At 39.3% G+C, this 21,357-nt stretch overlaps 2 protein-coding genes across 9 annotated transcripts; both read left to right on the forward strand.

Annotated features, from left to right (window-relative positions):
* The first annotated feature begins 10,331 nt into the window (after nt 1–10,331).
* Nucleotides 10,332–15,633, forward strand: LOC115690609 (caffeoylshikimate esterase). 8 transcript variants are annotated; one of them, XR_008815566.1, is made up of 10 exons: nt 10,374–10,800; nt 10,948–10,977; nt 11,164–11,293; nt 11,426–11,572; nt 11,781–11,911; nt 12,805–12,942; nt 13,993–14,091; nt 14,187–14,582; nt 14,872–14,980; nt 15,059–15,633. XR_008815566.1 is itself a non-coding variant. In XM_030617054.2 (8 exons), the coding sequence occupies exons 1-8, from the start codon at nt 10,480–10,482 to the stop codon at nt 14,403–14,405; spliced, it is 1,215 nt and encodes a 404-aa protein (XP_030472914.1). In that variant the 5' UTR covers nt 10,374–10,479; the 3' UTR covers nt 14,406–14,609. The 8 variants fall into 8 exon arrangements, 4 of the variants coding, with proteins under 4 accessions (XP_056163288.1, XP_056163295.1, XP_056163293.1 ...); XR_008815568.1 differs by having other exon boundaries at nt 14,872–14,955; XR_008815565.1 differs by having other exon boundaries at nt 14,872–15,633.
* Nucleotides 15,634–15,889: 256 nt separating this feature from the next.
* LOC115690692 (uncharacterized) lies at nt 15,890–20,241 on the forward strand. The gene is made up of 6 exons (XM_056307325.1): nt 15,890–16,308; nt 16,613–16,745; nt 16,867–16,970; nt 18,063–18,234; nt 18,322–18,462; nt 19,383–20,241. The coding sequence occupies exons 1-6, from the start codon at nt 16,259–16,261 to the stop codon at nt 19,749–19,751; spliced, it is 969 nt and encodes a 322-aa protein (XP_056163300.1). The 5' UTR covers nt 15,890–16,258; the 3' UTR covers nt 19,752–20,241.
* The last annotated feature ends 1,116 nt before the right edge of the window (nt 20,242–21,357 follow it).

Below are 21,357 nucleotides of genomic sequence, written 5' to 3' on the forward strand. Positions count from 1 at the left end.
GTTTGTTTAACTCCGCTGATGTTGATGGAGTTTTAGTCAAGCTGTTAATATTAATGATTCGGACTCCAAAATGCGTAGGCAAGCCCGTGCGACGGTCCCGATCTCAACTGTTGACTCGTCTGAAGAGTCCATAAACAAATATCATTACAACACGGCAAGGTCGATAAACCCTCGGATTTATATACTTCCCCCCCGAAAGAAAACAAAACGAAGGGACACGAATCGTAGCAAATTAAAAGAGGGTGTCGATCACTTTCAGTTGACATGTAATGCGTTTATCTTATGAACGTTGACATGTGCAGATAATGCTTTATTTAATCATGGAAGTAAGATATTGCGATAGGGCTTAATGAGTTACCTCTAACAATAAATTAGGCTCTTATCTGAATTACACGATTGTTCCGATTAGCAGGAGGTGAAGCTCATTTAATATTTCTATTTTAAAAAGGATAATGTTGTTTTTTTAATGGAGAGGAACCACTGATGACGGTTCGTCTCCCCAATCATGAACAAACAAAAACATTTTTTAATTATCAATTCTTTCAGAAACAAGAGGTTTTCGAATCTTTTAATAGAAGGGAGCTACGCAGTATCAAAGGACTTAGAAACCACCTCGTACCATACCAACAGATGTGCGGCTAACTTGCAGAGAAGAGAGTCAAAATATATATAGACATAATATATACATATTGAATGATTCGAGTTCTGTGCGCAACAAAGCATTTCGATGAGCTCGAACTCTAGGTTCCTTTCCACGACTCGTCGCTGCGAAGATATTAAAACTTCCGCCGTGCACGCGTTCCAACCATAATAAGCTTCTGTCTTATTGATCGCATATAATTAGTGAAAGACCTTCGATTTTTGTCTTTGCCTCGGCTTGTCTCTGTCAGCTTCTTTTCCTAGTCACCTCAAACCCGGTTACGTTCGATGCATGTGAAGCCCTAAACTAGACTATAAAATGCTAACCTATTCTTTTTATATCAAGTCATCAGGTTATGTGACACACGAAATGAGATCCGGTCTTTATCATATCAGACTCTTAACATTTGGCTACTTAATAAAGCAGCATCTGCAGATGTAGAGCGATCAACTGCTTCCTACTATAGTTGAATAATATCCATGCATGCATCGTCATTTAGAGTCAGAGATGTATGAGGAACAACTCCGTGTGACCCACAGAGTTTGTAATAATTACTTCAAACCAAAAGAAGGGGCAGTTCTAAACAATCCATCAGATGGTGGTTGGAGCCGTTCTTGGCCTTTAGCTCTCGTCTTTATACAACCATCGGCACTTTGCAGCCTTTGATTTGGCTCGCGCTTCATCGTTGCGAAATTATAGGTTGACAATGAGTTTGCTTATAGCAAGTGGGGTTAGAACAAACAACTGACTCGCGACGTGCATTATCAAAAATGAGAAAAGAAAGTCCATGTTTATGGGACAATGAATCATGTTTACAGACCGTAGTGATATTGATCGATTGATCGAGTAGCAAAAGCTGGAGTACAATATTTGTGGCACAACTCTATATTTCCTAGCTAAAAAATACAGATTCTTTCTTGTCCATACTTGTAAATTTAAATAAGTATTGGTAACTTTGAAAAAAATTGTTGGTAAGAAAAAGTCACCAAGGTTCGTAAATTACAAACATGTAATCACCAACTTCTTTTTAATAATTTGCATATTAACACTTTCTATACTAATTGACCAACTTTTCAAATTTTACTAACTTTTATATGCAATTACCAAGATAAATTAGAATGATTTATCAATTTTTGTCAAATTAAATTAACAACTAATTTTGGATTTCCAACTCTTATTTGAGTTACTTACATCGTTAAATTTTCTTTTAATTACTAATTCTTTTATTGAGACACTAGTTTTTATTTATGTTGGTTAGCAACCCCTTACATTTACTAACTTTTTTTTGTGAGATTACCAACTTAAATTAGCATGACTCACCAATGTTTCTCGCATTAAATTACTGCAAAATATTGGGTTGTCAACTCTCATTTGAGTTTCGACCAAAAAAAACTCTCATTTGAGTTACTTACCTGTATGTATTTGATATTTTTTTTTGATTTTCCAAATTTTCTTATGATTTACAAACTTATATCTGTATTTTTTAACAACACATTGAATTTACCAATTTTTTTTTAGATATTACCAACCTTAATTAGAATAAATTACCAAGTTTGTTATGATTAAGTCATCAACTAGTTTTGGATTATCAGCTCTCATTCAAGTTACTTACCAAATTTATTTTTATTTTAATTACCACCTTCATTTATTTTTCTTAGTTGCCCCTTAAATTTGTTAATTCTTAGGTAATATAACTAACTCCACATTAAGTGATTTATCACGTTTTCTTTCTTTGGGATTACCAACTCCTATTTGAGTTAATTACCAACGTTTAGGTCACTTAATTGGGAATAAAATTGGTAAGTCACCAAACAAAGTTATTAAAAAAAAGTTTTCTTTTTAAAATTACAAACTTTACTTACACTTGACCAAAAAAAAAACACTTTCACTTATCGACCCTTTTTTAATACATACCAATTCTTTCAAAAACTTACCAGCATGGAAACAAATCCGTTTCTCTTTTTAACGGAACAGCAAAATCATCCGACATTTGTAACTAGTGCTAATTGACAAACACATATATGACAATTAAATATGCTCACGGCGAGTACATAATGCTATACGTATGGATATTTGAAACCATATTAACTTAGTGAAATATGAAACATGAATTCAGTATGTGGCTATCAATCTTATTACAGACCGCTTAGATCGGTGATATTATGCCGACTCAGAGATTACAACCGATTTTTCAAACTAAGAATGTGAGCACCCCCAGAATCTTAAAAAGTGTATTATGCTTATCTTTAATCAGGATAGTGACAGGAGGAAAAATTGTTTCACACATTTTAAAATAGACCAGTGATGATCACTTTACCAACTATAGTGGCTCCTTTGACTGTGCCAAAAATATTATAAACATGAAGAAAATGTAACATTTTTGGTTTAGGTATGGGTCGTGAAACTTTAAAGTTGGTCATACATTTACATTGTAAGGTTGACAGACGATTGGAGTCTTTTTTGACCTCATGAACCACGACTTCACATAGAATTTGCTTTTACCTACTATTTCTAGATAAAAACGTGAACCACTTCCATTTTGGCTGCCGCTATTGGTAGTTAACATTTACCCGTTCCCATTCATGAACTAATCCATTCTTGTATAGTGCGATGAAAGTTACGTTCACCAGCTTACTTTTGACGAGGTTTGAAGAAAAGGAAAAAAATGTACGAGGACTGAGTTAAAAGGAAGAATCGAATGATTCCTAATTCATCTAATAAAGCCTTTGTCTATGTGCGTTCCATATAGCCTCGGTCCCGCATTGTCCACGCAATGTAGATAGACCAAAAGAGGGAATGAAGGGATAGGAATAGGAATTATAGTTCCATTGGAAGAAGGGGCACCTGTGGGAACATCTCTACTGACTAACCATTTCAATAGTACGGGTGCTGCCGTGCCACGAGGCACGACCATGGAAGTAATGAAAAAGAAAAAGTTATATAGTTGGACCATCTGCTCTATCCGTTCATGTCTTTGATCCCATGTTGCCTTGTTTAAGCTGTTTGTAGTGGGCCAAGATCAAGGCATATAATATAGTTTCGGTTGTGGGCTTAGGGAGGCTACTCGCAAGCAATGTTATCAACGCTAGGATGGAGATGTTGGGCATCGATTGCTCTGCCTTTGATCTCACATTACCCTGTTCGAGTTGTCGCCATGATAAATAAGTCTAGTGTAACTTTACACTAACGCGACACGCTTTAAACCCGTTCTAACACAAATGAGCTGCAATCGGAGCAGACAACATTGTGCTAGCACCAGACTCGAGTGGAGCTTCCTATCGACACTAAGAATTGTCATGTAGGGTATATGCACCTCATGAATGATGGCTATACTTAAAGATAGGTAAATTCGGGATAGAGGAGTCAAATGAAGAAAAACTTCGGTCTTTAGTCCTGCAATATCAAGCATGCTAATAGTGGAAGTTGCACTCTGACCACCTTTAACCAAGTATTATAGGCGCTATGGTACAGATAGGGTGGTCCCAAAATTATTATAGCCTCGCGGATTATGCGACAAAGGAGGTCCTTTTGAGCTAACAAACGGGCAATGGCACACCATTATCTTTTCTCAACTGGGCATGCGTTCTAAATATATAATTCAAGCGAAGACAGCCATGAAGCAAGAGACTAGAGTCCATACTCAATTGCCGTACTTGGAGTTGGCTAGACCTGATCGTGAAATGAGTTGACTCTAACATGCTCACCAACTACGCAACTCATAGAGTTTGGATCAGCACGAGCTAATATTGAAAGAGACGCATGAATAGGAGTTAGTTTTAGAAATGGTGACGCAAATGGTCTCTCAATTTTGGTCTAATATGCAATATGGTTCCTGAACTTTTAATTTGTGCAATGTAGTCCCTGAACTTTACCTTAGTGTACAATGTAGTTCTTGAACTTTTAATTTATTCAGTGTAGTCTCTGAACTTTTGGTACATGTTCAATTTAGTCCATGAACTATATGAAAATGTTCGATATTGTCATTTAATTAATTAAGTTCAAGGATACAATTGAACAATTTCGTATTATCCAGTGACTAAATTGACTATGTATCAAAAGTCTAGGGATTACTTTGAATAATTTAAAAGTTCAGGGACGACATTGCATATTGGGCTAAAGTTCAGGGATTACATTGAACAAATTAAAAGTTTGGGGATGACATTGTACATTAGACCAAAGTTCTGGGATTACTTATGTTATTTTCTCTTAATTTTATTTCGAGTTCATAAAACGAACAAAAGGGTCGTATAATTGCAAATACGTATAACATTATGTGACTTTAAGTAGACCCTCTCAACTATGAGGTACTTGAATTGCAACTCCCAACACTCTTATCATCTTTTTTGTAACCATCCCCCTCGATTTTCCAGCATGTATTCCTTTTACTTTGTGAGTAGTAAAGTCATGTACCTATGTACCGTCGATGTAGACGAGATAGTTTCTAGTTTAACTTCACTCTTATGAGGGTATCGAGTTGAATTTGAAGGTACATATTGACAACCTGTATGTCTGTGGAAACGAGGTCTAATGTGAACTTTAAGCATTCGCGCAAGAGTGCAGCAACAGGGAAATTATCTTTCAAAATCGTAAGTTCGTACCTTAGGAAAAATTTAACTCGCGATCAGGAAATCGCTAACGGATTGTCTAGAAAAAGTTCCAGGTCAGATCCGATCCGTTGATAAATAACCCATAATAATAACTGTTAAAAATTTACATCTATTTAATCGCTTGTTCCGGTCCATACCATTCGGTAATAATCTCGGCGGTCAAGGACAACAATTGCAAAAAACCGAAACTCGTGGATCGAAATTGCAATTGATCCATACCTGAGGGGTTTGCTAGCAAGTTGCTTAGGTTACACTCGACTTGGCGCCATTACGACTCGACGTTGCATCGAGGGTCGATGCGGTCGGCGTAATCATCATGCCGTAGTGTACCGGGGTTTTGAGATCATTAGTTTAATTAGGTCCGTAATCAATATATTAAGCGATGAACATAATACGTCCAAACCCTCACGATATTCATTTAAAAAGTGGGTTGAAGTTTAATGAAAATGGAGAGAACAAAAACTCTAGTAATAGTTCTTAATAGGTAGAAAATCTGGGATTAAGAAAATGCCTTTGTCCTTTTCCTGGACGTGGGTTTCGTCTGGAGTGCTCATCAGAGCACTCTTGTTCGTACTCGACGATGATAAACCCTAATAATACTTATTAATGCCCGAACCTATCTGTTTAAATCTAATCTTAATACATAGATAGCAGCTAACAGCGTGAGATGATGCTGTCTCTTTGTAAAATACTGGGCAAGTTGGGGTATTGCACATGCGTCGCACGACACGCGCGTGCCCCTTGAGTACGAGAGTGCTGCTCAATGAATGATTAAACTTTTCCTTCGTATGCATTAATGCTTTGATTATTGTGTGCTAAGTTAAGCGACTTGAGTATAATAAAGTTAGACGAAGGAAAAGAACTTCTGGCACTGGAGAGAGAAGGATTAGCATGAGCTGGTTTATATACTTTTTCTTCTTAAATCCTAGTGAAAGATCCTAGAGTAGGTGATTCATCGGTCGAGTCGTGCAATCCTTCCATGTCGCCGGAATCAATCATAACGGGCGAGAAGGCCCGCTATGGTCATAGAGATTGCTCCGATCATGCTTCCCGAGATGCAATTCCGTCTCGATCTTTTAATTAGCTAGTCTTGTCTCTACAGGGTCAATAAAATACGCAACGACCTCTGCTTGAGAAAAGCTCACAGAGTCTCCGGAGTTCGGGCTACATTTATTAGCGTTTCGAAATCTCTCATCTAACAAATTTTGAGGTACCATATTAGGAAGATGAACTCTTAACCCTAAGATGCATCGGCCCATAATTTCGGGCTTACACGAGGAACTTTGAATTGCATCTGTCGGCCCATCCTAATAATTCTGGACTGAGGTCTATAGTGAGAAAAGCGAAATGGGCTGGACCATACTTATTTCAATGGGCCAATTGAGCATAAGCGAGTGGCTAAGTCCGCTACTTGTCACAGATCACAAGATCTTAATGCTGCAAAGGATCAACTTTTGGTTAGTTTCGACGGGCAACGAACTTAGTCGATGAGAGTAGAGTTTGGTAAAAACGGAAGTCATCGATGAACAGAATGATCGACAACTTGAAGGGAATCGACGACTCACCGGAAAAGTCATCGACGGCAAGCATCATCGGCTGCCGACGAAAATGTTCACCGGTCAATGAGGTTAACGATACCAGCATGTAAACATCAAGGTGGAAGAGTGCGCAATGTAACCGTCGAGTAGTGGAGTCAATGATCTCGGATGCAACTATTTGTAGACAAGTGTTGCTAAATAGTATGAGGCACGTAAAGCATGTTTAATTTCTTAGTAACCGTCTATAAAACGGTCGACTATGGATTATAAATACTCCAAGTGTATTCTTTGTAAAAAAACCGCCAATCAATTAAAGAACATCCCGTTGTTCAATTTTACTCCCAGGTTTCCTTTACATTCTAGTACTTTTTACATAGCTGGCAATCATTGTTCCAAGTCTTAGTACCTTTAATTTTTTGATTCGTGTCAAAAAATCGATAAATGACCCTTCACAACCTTTGTCAATTTGTATTACTCGATCTATATTTTCAAAAGAATTTCGTCGGCACTTTTTAGTGAAACAATTAGTAAGGGAAAACCAGCTTATGGTTCCACCGTGCGAGATTCTTGCATCTCGTGCAAGTGATGAAATATTCAAGTCGATCCAAAATATTTATATGCAAAATTCTAATCTACAACACGAAGTGGATGACATATAAATATTTTCCCCAACTGAACAGCAATGTGCTTATATTTACTGCATGTTTTCAAGATTTTCTCGCCCGAACGCCACTGTCTAGCTGGAGTGGGGAGACGTGCTGTAAAGAAGCTGAGTTGATTGATGGAGAAAAACCAAACTCGAACTTGGAATCCTCATCCTCAAATATTGCCCCAAACTATTTGTTGTTTTTAAATTGATGGTGGTGTCATTCTCTCATTTATAGCATCGTTTTTTAATTGGCATAAAAAGCATTCGAGATCCTCAGCTTTTCCAAAATTATTCAATAAGGTTCCTAAACTCTTTTTTTTTTTTTTTTGCAATTGGGTCATTCAACTAGATGCCTTTTGGTTGGAGTTGATCCTTCCGTCAAAATTATGGATGAAAATGCCGATGTGGCTATTGTCACCGTTAAATGCCAACACGGCATCCTGCGCAACATTTGGAATATAAATTTTTTAAAATATATGAATATAAATAAAACTTGAAAAAAGGAAACGTACAGGCTTGGGTCACGCAGGCCATATTTAACTTTTAGTTGGTGACCTATGTCTAGGTGTCACACAATCCTTAATGAGGGGATATACTTTAAGGACTCGATTGCACAAAAAAATAGTTTAAGAACTTGCGGTGTCTTTATCCCTTTCTTATTTTAAAAGTAAGATGATGTCCAAACCGGTTTCTTCGTATCGATATGGTGCAGTCAAGATTTTACATCTACATTCCTCTAAAACAAAACTTAACTCTAAGACCTTGAGGAGAGGGCCAAACTCCTGGAGTGATGCCATTCTCTCGTTAAACATCAGAGCCATTTGCCATGTCGAATTACCCCATCGACCTTTTTAACGCAAGTTTGGGATGAACAAATTTGACAGGCGCCAGTTATCCCAAATGCATGATAATATGCCTTCTTTTGCAACTTTTAAAATCTAAGGCTAAAATTATTTGGGGAAATAGTGTTGCTTCACTAAAGGTTAATCTTTGGTATTTTGTTATGGGCAAAAGGACACTATAAGTGCCATAAGTTGTATACGGAGATCACTTTGGTGCCATAACTTTTTTTAGAATCACTTTGGTGTCAAGTCGGAGGAAAAGAGATAACTTTAGTGACTCCGGCCAAAAAAAGAGACACGTCAGATTTCCGGCAAGCCACGTCAGATTTCCGGTGAGCCATGTCAGCATCGGAAATTAATAAAAAAAAGAGCAACGTCAGATTTCCAATGGCCATGTCAGCATTGGCACTAAAGTAATCGTTTTTCAAAAAAGTTGGCACCAAAGTGATCCGAAAAAAAGTTATGGCACCAAAGTTATTTCCGTACACAACTTATGACACTTATAGTGTCCTTTTGCCTTTGTTATGTAGATTGAGTGGGTGATTCGAGACAAAGAAGACGGACAATAAATTAAAACTAAAGGACTCTAGATGGCAAAAATTTGAAGGACATTAATATTGATAAACTAAAAAAGTACATCATGAATTTGTTTTTGATGATCGTGTATCCTTTACAATAAATACACGCCACCTTGTACAATCTACTAAACATAATTGCTCACATGACTGCTTGTAAGCTATTAATACTCCAAAAAATCTGACCCAAAAAAAAAAAAAAACTCTAGAGGCGGATACAACCACATTTCCACAGCTTTAGGTCCCATGTTTGCACGTTGACACTATCCGCAAGCGGTTATAACCTCTGAAGTGCCCCTAGACTCAACTGTCGATCAATAACTTTGTCTTCAATTAGTATCGTAGTCTTCATGTTCTTATTTCTATCCAAACACTTAGCTAGATTTAGGTGGCCAACTCATTGTGTTCTTTGTCAACATGTCTTGTGGATTACCCCTTTGACGACCTCTCAATGTTCATGTTGTCTCGCTGTCAATGGCCACGTCATCAATGTCAATATCCGTGCTTCAATTGACATCTTCACTTTATCTCCTTCCTCTCTTTTTTTTTTTTGTGACCAACACTCGGTCAAATTTACAATAACTACATCAGCCACACATTGGCTTTGTTATGGAAACAAGATGTTCGTCGACCATTTGCTATAATACATCAGTAGCTGTATTTCATGGTCATCAATAATTATCGTCCATAGTCATTGAGAAGCTCTTTACGTAATCATCCACAAACTGCCTTACGAAATTATCAATGTCACCAAACTCTATTCGACCAAAACGACTTCACGTCAATTATGAAAGAGTTGATTTTTTTTTTTGTGTAAACAAGTGCATATCAGCCCCAACAGTCACGTGACTCGACGTTTTGGCATCTGAACGCTGGTTATGGACGTAAGATGAGGTGAGAAGCATTAGTACCCAATTTTGTTTTATTAGAAAAGGAGCAACATAAAAGAAAATATTAATAAACAATTTTCATCCGCTTTTTGATTTGATAGTTAGAGCGACAATGAGTCGTGCTCGTGCTTTATTTCTATACCGACGCGATACTATTTTCATTCCCTTCTAAGTAAGAGGTTAAACTGTTTCGTCTGAAATTACTTGCGGACATCTGCATCTCTTGGACATAAAACACGATAAGAGTATTCCCTCCTCCTTAAAAAGACAAAGCTTCAGGGAGAATTGGGGGACTTGGCGTGTACATGTAAAACAAAAAATGCGATTCTGTCAGCCCACTATGTATATACACCTGAATAAGCGGAGCGGGCCTAATCGAAACTATCACTCTTGCTCTTTGGTAAGGATTTCCTTAACCACCAAACAATTTTCATTGGCTTTTCGATTCGATGGTCAGAGCGAGAATGAGTCGTGCTCGTGCCTTATTTCTTACACCAACTCGATACTTACTATATTCTATTTTTTTTCGAAATTTATTTGACTATTGTTTTTGCAATGAGATCTCTCGAAAGATCCGCGATCGGCAGCGCTAAGCGGGCTTGCACGTGATGCACGGACAGCCCCCTTGTGAAAATCATGCAAAAATAATTTCGATCAGATTCCACTTTCTCGTTTCCGACATTTGTTCGGTCGTTCCTGGTAGTTGCGTTCCCAGGCCAGACCCCCGGGTTGAATCCCATGGACCCGGCGCTGACCCTCGGATTCCGGGCGCCGGAGCTGTCCCTGTTTCGCCGGAGAAGCGACGCTCCCTTCGGCGACCCTCGGCGAGCTCCTTCCCCACGGGCGGCGCGGGCGAAACCGAGCCTGAGCTCCTCCGCATCGCCGCCGTCGCCCGGGACTCGCTTGACCGTCGCGGCCAAGAAGAGGCCGCCGATCGATGGGCTCAGCGACGAGATGAACGCGATCGCGTCGCAGAGGCTGGACTTCGCGCCTGCTCGGAGAAGGGTGCGAGCTGCGTTCACCGAGGTCCAGCGACAGCTCGATCATTGCTTGTTCAAGGTTCGTCGTTTTTGTTGGCTTGGTTGTGATGGTCGTTTTGGCGGTGAGCTGAGATTTCTCTTGCAGTGGGCATAATTTATTTATTGGGTTTCTTTCTTCATTGATCTTTTGATGGTTTTTGGATATATGTGTGGCTTTGGCGTGTAGCTGGCTCCTGCTGGGATCAGAACAGACGAGGTAAAAAAGTTGACGCTGCAACTGCAAGTGCCTTTTTGTTATTAATTCATTCTTGCTGGGGTTTGATCGATTTCTGTGTTTGTTGTTTTGTAAGAGATTTGGAAAAGCAATGCGTCTGTATCTGCTTCTTTATTTTTATTAATGGGGCACAATGTCGTTGAAACTTCCAAATGTTTATTCATGTAGTGGTATGAGACAAACTCAAACGGTCTCCAAATTTTCTGTAAGAGCTGGTTGCCTAAAGCGGGTGTTCAAATTAAGGGCGCAGTGTGTTTTTGCCACGGCTATGGTGATACTTGCACTTTCTTCTTTGAAGGTCGGCTCAATTACTCCTTAATTTAGAAATGTTAATTTCAGTTGCCACACCATAATAGTGGACTTATGCCATCATCAATTACTCAAATGGAAATTAAGGATTTGCAGTGCTGTTGGAACAATGGGATTTCAGGTATCGCCAGGCGCTTTGCTTCACAAGGATATGCTGTTTATGCTTTGGACCACCCAGGTTTCGGCCTTTCAGATGGATTGCATGGTTACATCTCAAGCTTCGATGAATTAGTCGACAACGTCATTGAACAATACACGAAAATCAAAGGTGCGAACTGCAGGATTTGCCTCAGAAAACAATCAAGATCATTTCAATTGCTGTGTCCTCCCTACCTCCTTTTCTCTCTGGGGAAAAGAAACTCAACGAGTGCCCGAGTGTGCGCGCACACACAATAGAGAAAAAATCCGTTTCTCAGAATTGATCTACTATTGATAGGTTGTCTACTTCTTACATGAGTTTATTTCATGAATTGCAGAGAGACCTGAAGTGAGAGGATTGCCTCGCTTTATATTGGGACAGTCCATGGGTGGAGCTGTTACTCTCAAGGTTCATCTAAAGCAGCCTGATGAATGGGATGGAGTCATCCTTGTTGCACCGATGTGTAAAGTATGTCCTCCATCACCTTTAGCTGTCATCATTTTTGTCATGTCCTTTTGCATAGGAACCTTCTTCTATCCTCTGCATTATTCAATCAAATTGTCAATTATAGCTAGACTGTGAATGAGTTCCTGATGGGAAAATGATCATTGACTGTGCAAATGATGCATGATTTCGTGGACAGCATAATGAATGTAAATCACTTGGGTTTATGACCACACTTGAGAAAAACCAGTTTCTTGTTTATTATGCCGGTTGTTGAATTTGTAAGTATATGCTGGATGATAACGACTATAAATATTGTATTGTAAATTCCATATTTTTCAACAGAAAATTCCCTTTACTTTGTGAAAGATATACCCGTTAATTTGGTATTCCATAATTTTCTCATACAAAACTTACTCTGGCAAAATCCTCATTCAAGAATGCTATGCGCAAGAATGCCATATTGACTACTACTGCACCACCATTTTGTAAGTCATTTTTACCATTACTCTCTCTCTCTCTCTCTCTCTCTCTCTCTCTCTCTCTCTCTCTCTCTCTCTCTCTCTCTCTCTCTCTCTCTCTCTCTCTCTCTCTCTCTCTCTCTCTCTCTCGATGCATGTAATCATGTGTGCGCTAAGAATGCATGCATGCATATTGTATAGCAGGAAAAACTAATGCTTGTGCCCTGTTCTGTCTGATCTGAAGTTTTTGATACTGAGCGAAACTGCACTTCAAGTTCTTATCGGAACCGATGCTCTGTGCTTATGCACACGTGTCTCGACACATATAAAGTGCCTATACGAAGCTTTTTCTGCATTAGTCTTGACCCATACTAATAGAATCCGCATTTCCAAGTTCCAATGGGAACTGATGTCTGTGCTTAACATGAAAAATTGCTGACCCTAATTGCTTTCTAGATTTCAGATGCTGTTAGACCACCCGAAGCAGTTGTAAAAATGTTGACCCTCATGTCTAGCATTCTGCCAAAAGCAAAGCTCTTCCCGCAGAAGGATCTTGCTGAGCTGGCTTTCAGAGACTTGAAGAAAAGGAAAATGGTTAGTTATCTTCATTATGGTCTCCTATGCTAGAGTTTATGCGAGTGGTTGAAAGTTCAGGCTGTCTTGTCCTAGTCGTGCAAAAGCTTATTAGTCAGCATCACAGACTAATCAATTGGTTCACTGCAGAGTTATAACTGACTGCCATGAACCGGTAAAAGGAGCATCTAATGCAATTTGGCTAGATTTGTTGAAACAGATCGATTTCTCAACGGCATTCTGCATCTGTGCTTGTGGAGTTCCTGTTGTAGTATTCCAGTTATGTCACCTTTCTAGCACAAATTACGCAAAGAGATATTTAGTCGCATGACATGTAAATTTGCTTCTTCGAAGATGCCCATAGCCTAATCAGAAGTGAACGTGACTTTATCGTGCCAATGCCCATAACTATGTTGAATCATTTTTTATGTTCGCAGAAGAGCAGTCCCGCTTTAATTTTTCTGAAGCCAAGAGATTTTATGATATGTCAGTTCCAACTTCTTTTTCGCTGACTTAGGCTTTACTCTCGCACATCACTGCATAATGTGTGAACCAATGTCCTTTCAGCTAATTTTGTACAATATGTCTGCTCATTTTCCCAATTGGAGATGGTTACTGGGTGGAATAGCACTATCAATAAGAGATCAACTACTGTTCAAATTATTAAAATCAGGTTTTGGTCATCTTATTATCTAGTTGTTTACCATGCTTATATCCTAAATAAGTGTTATTAGTATTATTTTGCACATGAGTATAAGGAGGTTGCATTCTCGTGTGACCGTTTAGTGATCAAGGATGTTAGAGTATCAAAAAGGCTGCAATCATGATTGCTCAGGGGTTAATTTGGGGATTCATCTAAGGCCAATTTTCTTTTTTTCCTTAACTAACTGTTAACTTAAAGAAAACTAAACGAAGGGAACTTGATCATTGCTTCATGGTTTTTTCAAGTTTCCTGTTATATTGGTCGTGATTGGGCACTGCATTTCTAAAAAATCTCAATGAGCTAACTGGTAGTTCGATCTTCATGAGATTTGTGCAGAAGTTCAATAATTCTATTTGCCTTGTTTTTAGGCTGTCTACAATGTGATTTGCTACAATGACCAAATGCGACTGCAGACTGCCTCAGAACTTCTTAGGGCAACTAATGATATTGAGGCACGAGTAGAGAAGGTTGGTGTTTTCCAGTCGTGCCTTCACAATTGCTTGCCTATTCGCATGTGTTTGCAAGCAAGAAGAAACTGAAAGTCAATCAATATGTACTTCAGGTTTCATCTCCATTGCTGATTCTTCATGGAGCGGGTGATAAGGTGACAGATCCTTCAGTGAGTAAGTTTCTCTACGAAAAGGCCTCTAGCAAGGATAAAACCTTAAAGCTTTATGAAGGAGGGTATCACTGCATTCTTGAAGGCGAATCTGATGAAAAGATATTTATGGCCCTCGATGATATTGTTTTGTGGCTGGATTCTCGGTGTTCCCCCAAGTAGAAAACCATTCTTTTGGTGTTGAAAGCAAGTTCATTTGAGATAATCATAGTTAAGTTGCACATTGGGCACTTCAAACAACATTCACTGACACGGTTAAAGAACGGGGTCCCGTTCCTGATGATGTTGCTGTTCAGTGCCCTGGCCTAGTCGTCATTGTGGACTCATCTGCTTAATTGGGTAAAGCATTATTCATTTTTTCGCCCCTGTTCTTTTTCAGAGTTCATCACAGCAATCACCTCTGAATTTGAGGGCCATTTCTCGAAAGTCGTTAACCTTTTCTTTGCCTTGTCTTTTGTAATTGTTCCTTTTGGAGGTGGAAGATGTATTTGGGCTAAACTGTCGAAAGATGAAAAATTTCTCCAGTGACTTTTTTTTTTAAAACAAGCATATAACTTGATGCATCCTTTTGCTGCTTAGTTATGTAAATTGGGAATGGTGATCAATTTTTTCCTTCCTCCTGAAAAAGGAAAACTGGAATTGAGGCAAATGTGCGTTTGTAGCTTTGTTCATTTGGTTATTCAGACACCTGCTTAAAGGGCGACGCAAACTGGTGAGCTAGTCTTGCTGTGATAATGGTACTGGTACTTTCATCAACATCGCCTCGGTTGTTTTGTTTCCTGTGTTACGGTTTTCACACTCTGTATTCATTTCAGGCATGAGGGCTTGATCTGCCAGCTGAACTCAAGAGGATGAAGTGAAACCATTGATTTGAATGCGTGTGTTGTGGTTGCTCACTTGACATTATCATCCTACACAATGCAGCATGCTTTGGATATAGGAAAGTGGCCAATATAAACTGTATTCCGGTCTCGTGTTCGGTAATCTGGCAAATTAGGATGCCCCGGATCCGGCGCGTCTCATCAAGAAGTGTAATGTTAAAGTTTAAAAACTGCTGGTGCATGAATTGTATATCCTAGGGGAATTGGTTTGCGGTCGACGGCATAACAAATCAATAGGACCTTTTAGTTGTACAACTCGATGGTCTAGTTCAAGGTTTCATCCTTCTTGGTTCAAGCGCTTTGTTTCGACCATTAAATAGGACTGTCCGTTTGTCTCCCGGTACTATTAATCTCTATACCAAGGCTTCGGTCTGAAAAAAGTTTCATGATCCTTAGGATCTACTTAAGTAGCAAATGGAAAGCATACTTGCTAAACTAGCTCAATTTGTCGTTTCAAATTATAGTTCTAACATTCAAATATATATTAGTTTTCTTGTCTTTTATGGTAATATGCTGGTGCGATGGCCATATTGTAATGAAATCATCTTAATCACGTGATATTAGCATTCCGAACGAAAATCGCGCAAAGATATCGATTGGATTGCGCAAAAATATCAACTGTAAAATGAATGGAAGTTCGGTTAATCGGGTGATCGGAATCAAAATTGAAGGATGTAATTTTAAGACATATTTTAGAATTCAGTGATCACGGCTCCCGGTTGGAATATGCCTCCCGTCTTATGTTACCAAATACTAAAAGAACGAAAAAAATAAAAATAAAAACACAATCTTCGGAGATGTCGGGCGAGGGAGGAAAGTCAACAGCAAGAAGCTTCCTTCCCATATGCATCCAAATCCACTGAGTTCGCACGAATTCACAGATAAATCGCGTCTCTCGGATCGAAAATCCGCCCAAGTTCGATTCTTGATCGCACCCAACAAGGAAACAGCTCACCACCTCCCCCAATTTCAGCTCCTTGATCGTCTTCTCCATTGAAGAACAGAGCCAGCAACCTCGAGCACTTGGGTCTTCGCAGGGGGGCAATTCAAATCTCTCGCTGTATGTTGGGAAGTTCTCCTTCCCCAATTCGTTCCCCTCGGTAGATACCCTTTATCGATCCCACAAAGAACCCCATGTCTCTTCTGAACCAGCTGTTCAACAGGGGCGTCTTCGGCGCAAAATGGTCAGTTCTTTGCTTTAATTCATCTTTCTTGAGGTCAATTTCGTGCCTTTTGCCTTCTCCGGTGCCGTGTGCTTTTGTGGGTTCCGGAATTTTGAGACGTTGTTGTGGTTTTGAGACGCTTTACTGTTCGCAATAGGCGATTTGGCGAAAGGGTGGTTCTTCATACCGACGAACTCCGCTCCTAGTTGCTATGTTTTTTGATAAAGCTCCGAATTATTGTGCTTAGAGATTAAGGTGATGATAGTACATGTCGTCGCACTCTGACTGATCGTTTTAATGTGCTGTTCTATTGGTTGTTATTTAGCAAGACAAGCTTGACATTGGCAATCTCGCGGATCAAGTTGCTCCAGAACAAGAGGGACTTGCAGCTCAAGCTCATGCGCAAAGAAATAGCCCAATTTTTGCAGGCTGGGCAAGAACCAATTGCTCGCATCCGGGTACTTTCGAGAATTACAGAGAATTTTTTTTTATGAGATTTATACTGTCTACTCATGATCCTTGAGGCGTGTGCACTCAGTTGAGAGCTGTTCTTCAGCATCATTGCTTTTGTTGACATAGGTGGAGCATGTTATACGGGAACAAAATATAATGGCTGCATATGCCATATTGGAGCTGTTTTGTGAGTTTGTTCATGCTCGGATCCCTATAATCGAAAGTCAGAGGTAGGCCACTTGATAAGTCGTTGTGTATCTCGCTGAAACTGTAATGTTGCTCCTAGGCCAGTTAGATTAATTGCCTGGATATTCTTTTTTTCTGGATTCTGTGCCAATTCTGTGTGGAATCGAGGAAGTTACTAGCTCTTGGCGCATGTAAATATATATTTTATATGGTAGTTCATCCAAAAGTTTGAATTACTAAGTGGGGAGGTCAAGGAGAATATAATGTCATCATCAGGCCTAAGCGGCCCCGAACAATGCAAATAGATAACTAATTGATCAAAAAAATATGATGAGACAAATTATCAGTATCCTCTATATGAGTGCTGGAGCATTTGCGTATAAGTTTGGGCTATATCCTGGAGAGATAGGAACCTTCACCCAACACACACAGAGATACATCACAGCAAGCCTGAAGCACAGTGCTTTTCTACTTCCGAGTGAATATTCTATGTATAAAAGGAAATGGAACTTTTTTTTTGGGAGAACTGGACCGAATAGCTTATATTTATATTTTGAACTCCCTAGTTATCCTGATTTTCCTGATTTTGCGGTTCCCTACAATATTTAAGTGTTTCCAGATTGTTGCGTAATGTTAGCTTCTCTTCTCCTTGGAAGGGTAGTTTTGGTTAGAATTTGGCATCTGTGTCAAGGACAAAAGGACACAATTGAGACAATTGGAACATGAACCATCAATTAGCTTGAGAAGTAGAATGCATTGATGCATATAAGGCGACAGCTAATATAGTTGTAAATGTGGTGATTCCTCCCTGGTAATCTAGATCATCCACAATTCTATCATATACGGTTCTGGGATTGCACTGCTGAATGCAGAGTGAATTATGAACTTTGAGTGAAGCTATTCGGATTATATCTTGATGTAGTCAAGTTGTTTAGGGCTCATTGGTTTGTGGCCAATTTGCATACATAGTAACACGGAAGTTGGAGGTAAATATAAAGAGGGTTTTTTCATGAAGAGTAAAGAGGAAAAAGAATGGCTTTTGTTTCTACTGCTACGATGGAGAAATTGCTTTAGCAGCTTGTCCTCAGAATTGGTCTTCAACTTTCAAATTGACAGTACTTTTTCCCGCGCCTCAGAGAGTGTCCGATTGATTTGCGTGAAGCCATTGCAAGCATCATTTTTGCGGCTCCAAGATGTTCAGATGTGCCAGATTTGCTGCAGATCAAGAATCTGTTCACTACTAAGTATGGGAAGGAGTTCGTCTTAGCAGCTGCTGAACTTCGTCCTGAATCCGGAGTCAATCGTGAAGTTAGTTGGCTTGTCCTTGTTTCCTAACTTTGATCATGCTTCACCCATTGATTTTTACCTCTTAAATCGTTTATATGATCGTCACAGTTAATTGAAAAGCTCAGTATTTGTGCTCCTCCAGTCAAGACAAGACTCAAAGTCTTAAAGGACATTGCCCAAGAACATAATTTGGAATGGGATTCTTCTAATACTGAAGCAGAGTTGACTAAGAAGCATGAAGATCTCCTGGTAATTTTTGTTTATCTTTCTAGATTTAGTTATGCATATAGGAAACGACCTTCTTTTGAATAAGGTAGAATCAAGGATCCTCCCCACTATGCTTTGTTTTCAATGAAGAGTCAATATGCTGTATTGCGTCAGAGGTTTCCAAAATGATAAGTGCCAGCAAAATTGATGAAGATGTTTTGGGTTGGAGCCAAGTTTCAGAGAACATATCCCTGACAAGAAACTTTAGTTACCAAATCTGATGCATGCATCTTAGGTTCACTTGTCCACATTGTAGCTGTGTAGATCCTCGGTTTGTTTCCAGTGTGATCCCAAATCCGGCTGTTAGTGTTAGTTCCTGCATCTCCATCTTCTGGAATATATCAATGAGCTGTCAGGTTACCATTTGTGATTCAATGTCAACTGCGTAGAGAAGTGAGATCGGATCCTTAACTGGCTACGCTATGTCGATATAGTTCAAGAATATATTGTCCTTCCTCTATGAAAACCATCAAAGTTCTCTACCTTTTATAGCTTACTTTGTTATCATGCTCTTTCCATTTAAATTGCATGTCTGTGATCTAACGACTGCAAGTAGAGATTGGTCATTACTTATAAATCGGATCTTGCATAATGTTGTACGTTTAGCTTTCTGAAAATTATTCGCTGCCTTAAGTAAACAACTTTTTGATTTTCTTGGTGGTTGAATAATCAAAGAGAAACCAATATCCTGTCCCTATGATAGTTTAGGTCCATTTATGGTGTTCACTTTTTACTGGACAGAGGCCTCTAAGTGAATTCACTTAGAGCTTTTTTCGTTTTGAGTTAAATGACTAAATCGATTTGTGTTGAGCGAGCATTGCTTAGCTGAACAGCCTGCAAGTTACAGGCTTCTGAAAGAAACAAGTATATTCTCACTCTTGTTTTCATGGACTTACATGCAGGCGGGATCTAAGCAAACTTACAATGCAGCAGCGCCGGCACAAGCCCCCACCAAGCACGTCTCTTTCCAGTTACCTTCTTCTAATGGGACGCATGATATAACTCCAGCAGAGAGTAACAAAGAACACGCACGCCTTGAAGTGCCTGTGACTGCTAGTAAGACATCCTCACACAGCACAAATGAGATCGAAACATCTCAGAAGAGTCGAGATGCTGGAACACTGACTGATTCAAAGTTTGAGACAAGGCCACAATCATCTGAAATTCTGGAAATAGCTCGAGCTGCCATTGCTTCTGCGGAGCGCGCATCTGCCGCTGCACGTGCAGCTGCCGAGCTGGCGAAAATCCAGTACGGGACGCAGAAGAGTTAGGACAGGAGGTCCTCCTAGTATCCGAACATGATGAGGTTGAACGCATTGTCTAAACAGGGTCAAATTCTTCCATAAAGAAGCGAGACAGATGTAAGTAATGGCCATTTTAGGTGTGAAGACGTCCTGGCGAGTGCATGATGCTGACCATCTCCAAAAGGGTTAAGCAGTTGAGAAGGTAAATGCATCTTCTTCTCCTCGAAAAACTGTTAAATGTGTTGAAGCTGACTATAAAGAATTCTAGAAGCAAATGTTTTGTGCTCAGGGTCTTTTACAGAAACGATCATTTGTTTGTAAATTCTATGAGTGTGCTCTTTGGCAACAATCTTGTGATACGGTCGTTATGAAGCTTGAGATAAACAAGAGCATTGATGCTTCTCAAGCTACAAGTTCAGTGTGCGGAAGCTTCTTGTATAGGGGGCAAGTTTATAAACAGTTTGAGTACATTATGAGGAGTTGAAATCTTATAAATGACCTACGATCATCTACTGTATTGATTGAGTTTTTGTATAATATAAATCTTGCGGTTCATGCACCTCGATTTATATTCTTAGACCCGATTTTTTTAAAACTTTCATACTTTGACTCATAGATTTTACATGTAACTTCTTCATAATCTTTGGAAATTTGCGTGTTCTATTTTTTTCCTTTCAAATGCAAACAAACATGTCCTGTGAGATGTAAACGGGCGGAGTCTTTACATGGTCCGACCACCTGTTTCCATATGCTTTAAAGTCTTCATTTAGATTAAAAGGGATACTCATAAGACAGATATACATTAAATTTGTCACTCATGAACCTGGGAAATTCCGAAAGGTCCAGTCAGAACAGCTACTCGAGCCATCTCTATTTCAATCTGCAAACAGTATACGGTAGCCCAGCAAAGTTCCCCTTTGGTTGAGCCGAAGCTAAATTCTATGCAGATATAAATGCTAATGCGAAAAATAATGACGACGTTGATCTGGGTTTTTATGCGTGGACCATCTTGTTCTTATGCAAGACATGTATATATGTGTGGACAGATAGTGTAGAAAATTATGCCATTGGAATTGGAAAATGCATGCCCTCCGGCGTGGAAACTGAACAATATTGGGCTGTGCGAGGTGGGTTGAGACCGGCCAAAAATATAGTGGAATCGACAAACTTGAAATTGAATCGGATGCAAGAATGTGCTACTTATTTAATCCATCGTACATCTTCGGGTACATATTTGCGCGATGTACTCATTAGTGATTGTAAGTCATTGTTGACGCTATTTCAAAAGATGGGGGTTATGCATAGTCTTTTAGGGAATCAATCCGTTAATGATCTCCGAAAAATCTTAAAATCTATTGTACGGCTGTCAATTCAACCCTAAACCTTTCAATTATGCCAATTTATTCTTAAACATTTTTTACGATTTACCAATGTAGTCCTTCTAATCAATTTTGGCCTGCAATCACTGACGCGGACGCTGGCCGTCTTGTGTGGCACGACTGGCACTAACATTAACAATTTTTATTTATTTTTAATGAACTTTTTTATAATTTTATAATTTTTTCTCTCTTTTTTCTTTTTTTTTCCTTCTTCCTCCGCCAGTCGCCATGGCCGGCGAGGGTCGACCTTGCAA

The sequence above is a fragment of the Syzygium oleosum genome, unplaced genomic scaffold (assembly GCF_021117445.2).
Source record: "Syzygium oleosum isolate NSW1041296 unplaced genomic scaffold, Sole_v2.1 Sole_v2.02, whole genome shotgun sequence".
Classification (NCBI taxonomy): Eukaryota; Viridiplantae; Streptophyta; class Magnoliopsida; order Myrtales; family Myrtaceae; genus Syzygium; species Syzygium oleosum.